A 12,148-nucleotide genomic window follows, 5' to 3' on the forward strand; every position below is an offset into this window, starting at 1 on the left:
ACAACAGATAATCTTAATCAGAAGATGATATGAACTTCATTCATAGTCTGCCTCTGTGGTTCCTGTGATAATCAGCCACAAATAGAGATGAGGAAAAACGTATCAAACTCTGAATCCTAATATCTCTGTCTTCTCAAACCACCTTGTCCCTCTCTCCCTCCCTACATTCTCTATAGATCTTGCTGTGGACTGCATATTTGTGTCCCCTCCCCAAATTTCATATGTTAAAATGCCAATGTCGAATGTGATGGTGTTAGGAGTTGGGGCCTTGGGATGTAATGAGGTCATGAAGGTTGGAGCCCAAATGATGCAATCAATGCCCTTATAACAAGAGCTGCTTCCTCCCTCTGCTCTGCCAGGTGAGGATGCCATGGGAGGATTGTCATCTGAAAACCAGAAACAGGCCCTCACCAGACAGTGGATTTGATGGCATCTTGAGCTTAGACGTTTAGCCTCCAGATGTGTGAGAAATAAATATTTGTTGTTTAAGCTACCCCACCTAAGGTAATTTGTATGGCAGCCTGAACTGACTAAGGCAGATTTATACCTCAAAGATTTTTAAAAGGAAAACAGACTAGCAGCTCTGGTTTTTTCCATACACAGGAAGATAATTAAACATGAGACTAAATGCTCTGTTGATACCTGTTCAGAGTAAGAACAATATCAAAAAAGATGCAACTTGTAGATGACAGAAGAACTGTTAATTGACAATGTTGTTTGCATTTAGGTACATACTGTCCATGGGAATGTCGAACCTGACAGGACTTTCTGAGTTTATCCTCCTGGGACTCTCCTCTCGGCCGGAGGACCAGAAGCCACTCTTTGCCCTCTTTCTTATCATATACCTGATCACCTTGGTGGGAAATGTGCTCATCATCTCTGCTATCCACTCTGACCCTCGACTCCAAAACCCTATGTATTTCTTCCTAAGTGTCTTGTCCTTTGTTGATATTTGCTACACAACAGTCATAGTCCCCAAGATGCTGGTGAACTTCTTATCAGAGAAAAAGACCATTTCTTATGCTGAATGCCTGACACAAATGTATTTCTTCCTGGCCTTTGGAAACACAGACAGTTATCTCCTGGCAGCTATGGCCATTGACCGCTATGTGGCCATCTGTAACCCCTTCCACTATGTCACTGTAATGAACCGCAGGTGCTGTGCCTTGCTACTCGCTTTCTCCATCACTTTCCCCTATCTCCACTCCCTCCTACAAGTCCTCCTGATGAATCGGCTCACCTTTTGTGCATCAAATGTTATCCATCACTTTTTTTGTGATTTCAGCCCTGTCCTGAAGCTGTCTTGCTCTTCTACTTTTGTCAATGAGGTTGTCACCATGACAGAAGGGCTCACCTTTGTGATGACTCCTTTCGTCTGTATCCTCATCTCTTACCTGAGAATCCTCATTTCTGTTCTCAAGATTCCCTCAGCAGCTGGAAAACGCAAAGCCTTCTCCACCTGTAGCTCCCATCTCACTGTGGTGACCTTGTTTTATGGAAGTATATCCTACGTCTATTTTCGGCCTTTGTCCAGCTATACTGTCAAGGACAGAATAGCAACAATCACCTACACTGTGTTGACACCAATGCTAAACCCATTTATCTACAGTCTAAGAAACAAAGACATGAAACGGGGCTTAGAGAAATTGTTAAACAAGATTAAGTTTCACATTGGTAGGTTTCCTCCTACAAAGGGCAATTAAATTTGTGGACCTTGATTAACAAGGAGTGGGTATGAATCTCTGTGTGTGTGTGTGTGTGTGTGTGTGTGTGTGTGTGTGTGTGTGTGACAGCACCTGATGAAACTACTGTGTGGAGAATGCTCTTTCATCAGTTGTAGCTGCACCTTGTAATTTTGCATCCAGTGGCCTCTGTCAACCCAGTACTGGATGGTTCAGATGTCTTGATAATGATATTCTAATCATAGACTTGCATTATAATATCTCTCCATTCCAGGAAATCATTCCATTCCCTTTACTCTTTCCATATTTATTTGGAGCCTCCTATATTTCCTTCTATTTATCAATTAAGCCACAGGAAATCATCCATTGCCTTTACTCTTTCCATATTTATTTGGAGCCTCCTCTATTTCCTTCTATTTATCAATTAAGCCAGGTTTTGTCATTTGAACTAGCAGAGAATGTTTGTACACATCTCTATATTAACAGAAATCTACCTATGCAAAGATATTTATGCATACATAGCTACTCAATTCTATTTGAAGCTGTCAGAAATGTTTTGCAGTTGTGTAGGGGAGGGTGGATAGGTATGTCTTACCTCCCATCTGACTAAGGGATTCCCAACTGCTGAGTCTGTGTTCCCTGATCATGTGATGGTACAACTATGGTCCCTTTTCTACATTCTCACAAGAGCTGGGTGGATATCCTGGGCTGTGGGGTCTTAGGTTCTAAACAACTGACACCAATCACCTCACTGACTGTCAGTAACACACCTCTATGCCTCTACATGTGTTTGGTCTCTACTCTTCCTTCCTTCATATACTTGAGGTGTGTTCATCCCCTGGCTCTTCCTGGGGCTTCCTGCCTGTGTGCTCTTCTGTCTAAAGATGTCTGTATTTCTGTAGTCAAGTGTTGAGTTTGTCTCAGATTAAAGGAAGGTTTATTCCATGCAATCAGAAATGTTTCCTATGGGCACTTGAAGCAGAGCCAAAAATATGTGGATATAAACTACTAGTACAGATTATTTGTTGTCATGGATGTTGACTAGGGCTTGCTTTGAGATTGGCAACTGGCTTGCATTGCTCTCTATAGTCTCTAATGAAGACTCCATGGAGATGCCACCCTTTGCCACCATGGGATGGCTAAATAAAACATTATTTTCCCATTAAATTAAAAAATCTCTGATATCATGTAGTAAATTCCAATATGCACTTAAATCTATTTCCTAACTTGTTATTTTGTTTTGCTAATGTAATCACCTCTACTTGTGTCAAACCATGATGTTTGATGGTTATAGCTTTTTAAAATGTATACTAAAGTAATCCTTCTCTCATTGAATCTTACCTTTTATAAATACAACTGACATTCCTCACACATTTATTCCTTCATGTGAAATTTTTTAAGAGTGGTACTTTTTTTCTTTTACCAACTGTTTTTATGTATGGTGTCAACTTGAAAATATAGAGTTTGAACTTGGTTTTTCCTTAGTTGTAGGATGAGACAGTTTAGATAGATATATTAAGAAATCACTTCAACCACTCTCATGCTACAAACATATGACTTGTATATTGATTTGCTTAAACCTGACATTTTTATGGTATTAATTTCCCATCCTAGAAATTTTATATCTTTCCCTATACTAATAAATTGATCCTTCCTACCAACCTCATACTCTGTGGTTCTCTAACATTTGTTTGACTGTTTCAAATGACAGAGAATTTGCAACACAATGGGATAAGCTATCAGGAAAATTCAAATTAAAAATACAATGAGATATCAGCTTATGCCTATCAGAATGGCTACAATTAATAAGGCAAAAAACAATAGATGTTGGCACAGATGCCTTAAACAGATCGCTTATAAACTGTTGCTGGGAATATAAATTAGTATGACCTCCATGGAAAACTATATGGAGATTTCTCACAGAACTAAAAGGGGATCTACCTTTCAGTCCAGCAATTCCACTACTAGGGATCTATCCAGAGCAAAGGAACTCATTTTATAGAAAAGACACCTGACCCTGTATGTGTATCGCAGCACAATTTACAATTGCAAACACATGGAACCAACTTAAGTGCCCACCACGTGATGAGTGGATAAAGAAAATGCGTGTGTGTTTGTGTTTGTGTGTGTGTGTGTGTGTGTGTGTGTGTATACATACCGTGGAATATGACTCAGCCACGAAAAAGAATGACATCATGTGTTTTGCAGAAACTTGGATGGAACTGGAAGCCATTATTATAAGTGAAGTAACCCTGGAACAGAAGCCAGGTACCACATGTTCGCACTTATAAATGGAGCTAAGCAATGAGTATGTGTGCTCATCTACTGTGACTTAATGGACATTGGCGACTCAGTAGAGGAACGGCATGCAGGACAAGAAATTACCTATTGGATACAATGTGCACTATTTAGGTGATAAGTATTTTAAAAGCATAGACTTTCCACTATGCAATTCATCCATGCAAGAAAAAAACATTTTTTAATCCCCTAAATGTATGAACATTCATAAAAGTAAGAAAGAAAAAATAAAAGAAGAGAGAGTACAATGGTGGTTGTCAGGAGCTGGGAGTTGGTGGGGGTAGAAACATATTGGTCAAAGGATACACACTTCCAGTTATAAGATGAGGAAGTTGTGAGGAATTAATGTACAGCATGATGATTATAGTTAATAATACTATATTGACCACATAAAATTTCCTAAGGCAGTAAATCATAAGTGTTCTCACCAAACACACACACACAATGTCAATGTATAGTCATGGATGTGTTAATTAATTTGAATGTGGTAATCATTCCACAATGTATATGTCTAGCAAATCATCATATTTATACCTTGAATATGTACAATTTATATTTATCCTTTATACCTTAAGAAAAATTGGAGAGAAAAGAAAAAAAGAAAGAATGTGAGGTGACTGAATTTTAAGATGGATTCAAAAATCAGTAAGTGACAGAAAACGGGTAAGTTGTAAAATACAAGGCAATTGCAAACCCTGATGTGTGGTTCTGTGTGCTTCCAAAAATAAACCAGAGTAAAATATCTGAAGCTATTGACTTTCTTTAATGTGATAACAAGGAATGGGAATCAAATATGTGCTCATCAGACTTGGAGATTACCTAATGAGGAAAGGGTGACCTATGGTTGAATTAAAAGGTTATGACACTACGTTTCATTAGAAGTTAGTCATGGGGTTGCTGATACTAAACGGCTGGCTATATCTAATCTTGGGAGGGTTGGGAAAGAAGGTACTGATGGTGTTGGGGTACTCGAGGGTAGTGTCCTTTGGAGAAATTGAGGCACTAAGGGGGAATCCAAATTGAAATTTTATAGGTTCCAGGGGGAAATAGGTTCACAGGTAGCAATACCCAGTAGTCTGTCCTCAGTACTACTTGTGACATCTCCCAAGTGAGTCCTCAAAGAGCTTGGAAGAGCCAGGAACAGGAAAGTACTGTCCATCTTGGATACCTATGCTAAGCTAAGCAGATATTGCACAACACTTGGAGACTCTGAGAGGACTATGGGTCCACCTGGGGAGTGAGAACACTTGTAATCCCTCTGGATCATTGGAGACAGTTCTGCACAAAGTTAATGAATGTGTGTTTTCTTATTCACTCCCCCACCAAACACCAGGGACTTAGTGGCAAAGTCTCAGAAGATACTCCCATGAGGAAAGTAGGGGCTATGAGTACATAGACATTATGAATGATGGTAAGAATCCAGGGAAGGGAGAAATCATAAGCAAGAAGCATTTTGAGACTTTCTTCAGTGAGATACCTTTCTGTGTGCTGTCTCTAGGCACACATTTGTTTTTCTTTTGATCATTCATTTCATGGAGCAGAAATGAGAGGAATGAATACATGAGGCAAAATATCAATGTCCTTTCCAGGTGAGAAATCAACTTTTAGACTGCCTGGTGAGAACGTGGAAATATCTGATCTCTGAGAGAAAACTAGTCATCGCTGGACGCTAAATGAGAGAGCTACCTGCTGTTCATCCTGAGTGTAGATGTTCCATAGTCATATTCCAAGGTTGGATCTTTCTCTATGGCAGCCTACTTCTGAGTCACATTCTCCTGACCTCAGGGTATTAATTATCAGCTGAAGAGAAGGGAAGTTTAGGAGAGAATTTTCCTACACAAGCTAACTCTCTGCTCATACTTTGTCTCCCCCATTTTTCTGAATGAAAACATAGCTGTTTACACCCCATCAGTGTTCTTTAGGTGATTTTCTTACTTCCATTGCAAATGATGTAGAAGGAAACATCTTGACTTCAAAGAAAGGTTGTCCATCTACCACAAGATAGGGATAACTACCACATTATGATCTAGATGTGGGTGAACAATAGATAATCTTAATCAGAAGATGACCTGAACCTTATTCATAGTCTGCCTCTGTGGTTCCTGTGATGATCAGCCACAAAGTAGAGAGGAGAAAAAAGGTATTGAATTCTCAATCCTATTATCTCTCTATCCCTCACCCACCTCTTACCTCTCTCCCTATCTATGGTCTTTATAGATTTTGCTGTGGACTGCATATTTGTGTCCCCTCCCAAAAATTCATATGTTAAAATGCCAATGCCCAATGTGATGGTATTTGGAGTTCGGGCCTGGGGACGTAATGAGGCTGTGATGGTTGGAGCCCAAATGATGCAGTCAGTGCCCTTATGACAAGAGCTGCTTCCTCCCTCTGCTCTGCCAGGTGAGGATGCCATGGGAGGATGGCCATCTGAAAGTCATGAAATATGCCCTCACCAGACAGTGGATTTGATGGCATCTTGAGCTTAGACATTTAGCCTCCAGATGTGTGAGAAATAAATATTTGTTGTTTAAGCTACCCCACCTAAGGTAATTTGTATGGCAGACTGAACTGACTAAGGCAGATTTATACCTCAAAGATTTTTAAAAGGAAAACAGACTAGTAGGTCTGGTTTTTTCCATACACAGGAAGATAATTAAACATGAGACTAAATGCTCTGTTGATACCTGTTCAGAGTAAGAACAATATCAAAAAAGATGCAACTTGTAGATGACAGAAGAACTGTTAATTGACAATGTTGTTTACATTTAGGTACATACTGTCCATGGGAATGTCGAACCTGACAGGACTTTCTGAGTTTATCCTCCTGGGACTCTCCTCTCGGCCTGAGGACCAGAAGCCACTCTTTGCCCTCTTTCTTATCATATACCTGATCACCTTGGTGGGAAATGTGCTCATCATCTTGGCTATCCACTCTGACCCTCGACTCCAAAACCCTATGTATTTCTTCCTAAGTGTCTTGTCCTTTGTTGATATTTGCTACACAACAGTCATAGTCCCCAAGATGCTGGTGATCTTCTTATCAGAGAAAAAGACCATTTCCTATGCTGAATGCCTGACACAAATGTATTTCTTCCTGGCCTTTGGAAACACAGACAGTTATCTCCTGGCAGCTATGGCCATTGACCGCTATGTGGCCATCTGTAACCCCTTCCACTATGTCACTGTAATGAACCGCAGGTGCTGTGCCTTGCTACTCGCCTTCTCCATCACTTTCTCCAACCTCCACTCCCTCCTACAAATCCTCCTGATGAATCAGCTCACGTTTTGTGCATCAAATGTTATCCATCACTTTTTTTGTGATTTCAGCCCTGTCCTGAAGCTGTCTTGCTCTTCTACTTTTGTCAATGAGGTTGTCACCATGACAGAAGGGCTGGCCTCTGTGATGGCTCCTTTTCTCTGTATTCTCATCTCTTACCTCAAAATCCTTATTTCTGTTCTCATGATTCCCTCAGCAGCTGGAAAACGCAAAGCCTTCTCCACCTGTAGCTCCCATCTCACTGTGGTGACCTTGTTTTATGGAAGTGTTTCCTATGTCTACTTTCGGCCTTTGTCCAGCTACACTGTCCAGGAGAGAATAGCAACAATCAACTACACTGTGTTGACACCAATGCTAAACCCATTTATCTACAGTCTAAGAAACAAAGACATGAAACGGGGCTTAGAGAAATTGTTAAACAAGATTAAGTCTTACATGGGTAGGTTTCCTTCTACAAAAGCCAATTAAATCTGTGGAACCTGATTTGCAAGGAGGGTGTTTTCATGTCTGTTTGTGTGTGTGAGAGACACCACCTGATACAACTCATTGTGGAGTATGTCCTTTCATGAATTGTAGCTGAATCTTACAATTTTGCACCCTGTGGTCTCTATCACCCCAGGTCTAGATGGTTCAGATGTGTTGATACTGATACTCCAGTAGTACTCTCAGTGTATAATATCTCTCCATTCCAGGAAATCACTCTCTTCCGTTTACTCTTTTCATATTATTTGGAGCCTCCCATATTTCTTTCTATTTATCAGTTAAGCCAGGTTTTGTCATTTGAACTAGCAGCGAGTGTTTGTACACATCTCTATATTAACAGAAATCTACCTATGCAAATATATTCATGTATACATAGCTACTCTATTCTATTTGAAGCTGTCAGAAATGTTTTGCAGTTGTGTAGGGGAGGGTGGATAGGTATGTCTTACCTCCCATCTGACTAAGGGATTCCCAACTGCTGAGTCTGTGTTCCCTGATCATGTGATGGTACAACTATGGTCCCTTTTCTACATTCTCACAAGAGCTGGGTGGATATCCTGGGCTGTGGGGTCTTAGGTTCTAAACAACTGACACCAATCACCTCACTGACTGTCAGTAACACACCTCTATGCCTCTACATGTGTTTGGTCTCTACTCTTCCTTCCTTCATATACTTGAGGTGTGTTCATCCCTGGCTCTTCCTGGGGCTTCCTGCCTGTGTGTTCTTCTCTCTAGAGATACTTTTATTTCTATAGTCAAGTGTTGAGTTTGTCTCAGATTAAAGGAAGGTTTATTCCATGTAATCAGAAATGTTTTCCATGGGCACTGGAGGCAGAGCCAAAAATCAGTGGATATAAACTACTAGTACGGATTATTTGTTGTCATGGACGTTGACTAGGGCTTGCTTTGGGATTGGCAACTGGCTTGCCTTTCTCCCTCTTTTTTAATTTCCAGATATTTAGAGGGTACAAGCATGTTGGTTACATTTTATCTTTGGCTCACGCAAGTGAGGATTACAGGCTCTCAGTGGAGATGTCAGCCATTGCCACCATGGGATGGTTAAATAAAACACTATTTTCCCAATATCTCCAATATCATGTAGTATATGTGTTTTAGTATGTAGTATATTCCAATATACATGCAGTATGTAGTATATGCCACTATACACCAATCTATTTCCTAACTTTTTATTTCATTCCACTAATGTAATCACCTCTACTTGTGTCAAACAATAATGTTTGATGGTTATAGCTTCTAAAATATACACTAAGGTAATTCTTCCTTCTTTGAATCCTACCTTTTATAAATACAGTGGACAATCCTCACACATTTATTTCTTCATGTCAGGTTTTTTAAGAGTGGTACTTTTTTTCTTTTTACCAACTACTTTTATGTTTGGTGTCAACTTGAAAATATTGAGTTTGAATTTGGTTTTTCCTTAGATGTAGGATGAGACAGTTTAGATAGATATATTGAGAGATCATCTCAATCACTTTCATGCTATATATGTTAGATGGCTATATATATATACAAATATATGTCTTATGTATTGATTTGCTTAAAACTGACATTTTTATGGTATTATTTTCCCATCCTAGAAATTTTATATCTTTCCCTATACTCATAAGTTGATCCTTCCTACAAACTGCATACACTCTGTGGTTCTCTAACATATGTTTGACTGCTTCAAATGACAGAGAATTCAGAAGGTAATAGGATAAACTATCAGGGAAATGCAAATTAAAATTACAATGAGATATAACTTTATGTCTATCAGAATGGCCACAATTAATAAGGCAAAAAAGCAATAAATGTTGGCACAGATGCCTTAAAACAGATCGCTTATAAACTGTTGCTGGGAATGTAAATTAGTATGACTTCCATGGAAAACTATATGGAGATTTCTCACAGAACTAAAATGAGATCTACCCTTCAGTCCAGCAATTCCACTACTAGGGATCTACCCAGAGCAAAGGAATTCATTTTATAGAAAAGACACCTGACACTGTATGTTTATTGCAGCACATTTCACAATTGCAAAGACATGTAACCAACTTAATTGCCCACCACGTGATGAGTGGATAAAGAAAATGTGTGTGTGTATGTATATGTATACATATCATGGAATATGACTCAGCCATGAAAAAGAATGAAATAATGTCTGCTACAGAAACTTGGATGGAGCTGGAAGCCATTATTATAAGTGAAGTAACCCTGAAACATAAAACCAGATGCCACATGTTTGCACTTATAAATGGAGCTAAGCAATGAGTATGTGTGCTCATCTACTGTGACTTAATGGACATTGGCGACTCAGTAGAGGAAGGACATGCAGGACAAGGTATTACCTACTGGGTACAATGGACACTATTTAGGTGACAGTTATATTAAAAACATAGACTCTCCACTATGCAATTCATCATGCAAGAAAAAAATGTTTTTTACCCCATAAATCTATCTACATTTTTGAAAAGTAAGAAAGAAAAAATAAAAGAAGAGAGAGTAGAATGGCGGTTGCCAGAAGCTGGGCGTTGGTGGAAGTAGAGATATATTGGTGAATGGATACACACTTTCAGTTATAAGATGAGGAAGTTGTGGGGAATTACTGTGAAGCATGATGACTATAGTTAATAATACCATATTTCCCACATAAAATTTCCTAAGAGAGTAAATTATAAGTGTTCTCACCAAACACACACACAAAATGTTCACCATGTGTAGTGATGGATGTATTAATTAATTATTATCTGGTAATCATTCCACAAGGTATATGTCTAGCAATTCATCACTTTGTACACTTTGAATATAGACAATTTTTATTTATCATTTATGCCTTAATAAAATCTGGGGAGAAAAGAAAAAAGAAATAAAGTGAGGTGACTAAATTGTAAGATGGATTCAGAAATCAGTAAGTGACAGAAAATGGGTAAGATGTAAAAGGCAGGGCAATTGCAAACCGTGATGTGTGGATCTGTGTGCCTCCATGAATCAACATGGGTAAAATATCTGACACCAATGGCTTTCTTTAGTTTGATAGCAAGGAACAGGGATCAAATATGTGCTCATCGGACTTGGTGATTGCCTAATAGGGAAAAGGTGACCTATGGTTGAGTCCAAAGGTTATGACACTACGTTTTGTTAGAAGTTAGTCATGGGGTTGCTGATACTAAATGGCCAGCTGTATCTAATCTTGGGAAGGTTGGGAAAGAAGGTACTGATGGTGTTGGGGTACTCAAGGGCAGTGTCCTTGGAGAAATGGAGGTACTATAAGGGAAGCCAAATTGAAATTTTATAGGTTTAAGGGGGAAAATATATTCACAGGTAACAATACCCAGTACACTGTCCTCAGTGCTACTAGGGACATCTCCCAGGTGAGCCCTCAAAGAGCTTGGAAGAGCCAGGAACAGATGAGTACTGTTCATCTTGGATACCTATGCCAAGCTAAACAGACATTGCACAACACTTGGAGATTCTGAGAGAGCTGTGGGGACACCTGGGGAGTGAAAACACTTGTAATCCCTCTGGATCATTGGAGACAGTTCTGCACAAAGTTAATGAATGTGTGTTTGCTTATTCTCTCCCCTACCAAATGCCAGGGACTTAGTGGCAAAGTCTCAGAAGATACTCCCATGAGGAAAGTAGGGGCTATGAGTACATAGACAATGTGAATGATGGTAAGAATCCAGGGAAGGGATAAATCATAAGCAAGAAGCATTTTGAGACTTTCTTCAGTGAGATACCTTTCTGTGTGCTGTCTCTAGGCACAGATTTGTTTTTCTTTTGATCAATCATTTCATGGAGCAGAAATGAGAGGAATGAATACATGAGGCAAAATATCAATATCTTTTCCAGGTAAGAAATCAACTTTGAGACTGCCTGGCAAGAACGTGGAAATATCTGATCTCTGAGAGATAATTAGTGATCACTGGACACTAAATGAGAGTGATCACAGGACACTAAATGACACTACCTGATGTTCATCCTGAGTGTAGATGTTCCATATTCATATTCCAAAGTTGGATCTTGCTCTATGGCAGTCTACTTCTGAGTCACATTCCCCTGACTTGGGTTTATGAATATGAGCTAAAGAGAAGGGAAGTTTAGGAGAGAATCTTCTTAACACATGTTCACTCCCTGCTCACACTTCGTCTCTCCCAATCTTTCTTTTCCCCATAATTGTTACACACCATCAGTATTCTATAGGTGATTTTCTTTTCTTTTTTTTTATTTCGGCATATTATGGGGGTACAGATTTTAAGGTTTCAATAAATGCCCTTTCCCCCCACCCCCCACAAGTCTGATTCTCCAGCATGACCATCCCTCAGATGGTACACATGTCACTCATTATAGGTGATTTTCTTTCTTCCATTGCAAATGATGTCGAAAGAAACATCTTGATTTCAAAGAA

General features: G+C 39.3%; 2 protein-coding genes across 2 annotated transcripts; both read left to right on the top strand.

The window, feature by feature from the left end:
- Nucleotides 1-740: 740 nt before the first annotated feature.
- LOC105875327 (olfactory receptor 1L3-like) lies at nucleotides 741-1,703 on the top strand. The gene has a single exon (XM_012772263.2). It carries the CDS (start codon nucleotides 741-743, stop codon nucleotides 1,701-1,703), a length of 963 nt encoding a protein of 320 aa, XP_012627717.1.
- A 5,059-nt stretch (nucleotides 1,704-6,762) lies between these two features.
- LOC142874381 (olfactory receptor 1L3-like) lies at nucleotides 6,763-7,725 on the top strand. Its single transcript, XM_076009234.1, has one exon. The coding sequence runs from the start codon at nucleotides 6,763-6,765 to the stop codon at nucleotides 7,723-7,725; it is 963 nt and encodes a 320-aa protein (XP_075865349.1).
- Nucleotides 7,726-12,148: the final 4,423 nt, after the last annotated feature.

This window comes from Microcebus murinus, chromosome 12 (genome assembly GCF_040939455.1).
Source record: "Microcebus murinus isolate Inina chromosome 12, M.murinus_Inina_mat1.0, whole genome shotgun sequence".
NCBI classification, from domain to species: Eukaryota; Metazoa; Chordata; class Mammalia; order Primates; family Cheirogaleidae; genus Microcebus; species Microcebus murinus.

Excerpts from the sequence above, each read along its gene's own strand:
- LOC105875327 (XM_012772263.2), top strand. The coding sequence starts at position 741 with ATGGGAATGTCGAACCTGACAGGACTTTCTGAGTTTATCCTCCTGGGA.
- LOC142874381 (XM_076009234.1), top strand. The coding sequence starts at position 6,763 with ATGGGAATGTCGAACCTGACAGGACTTTCTGAGTTTATCCTCCTGGGA.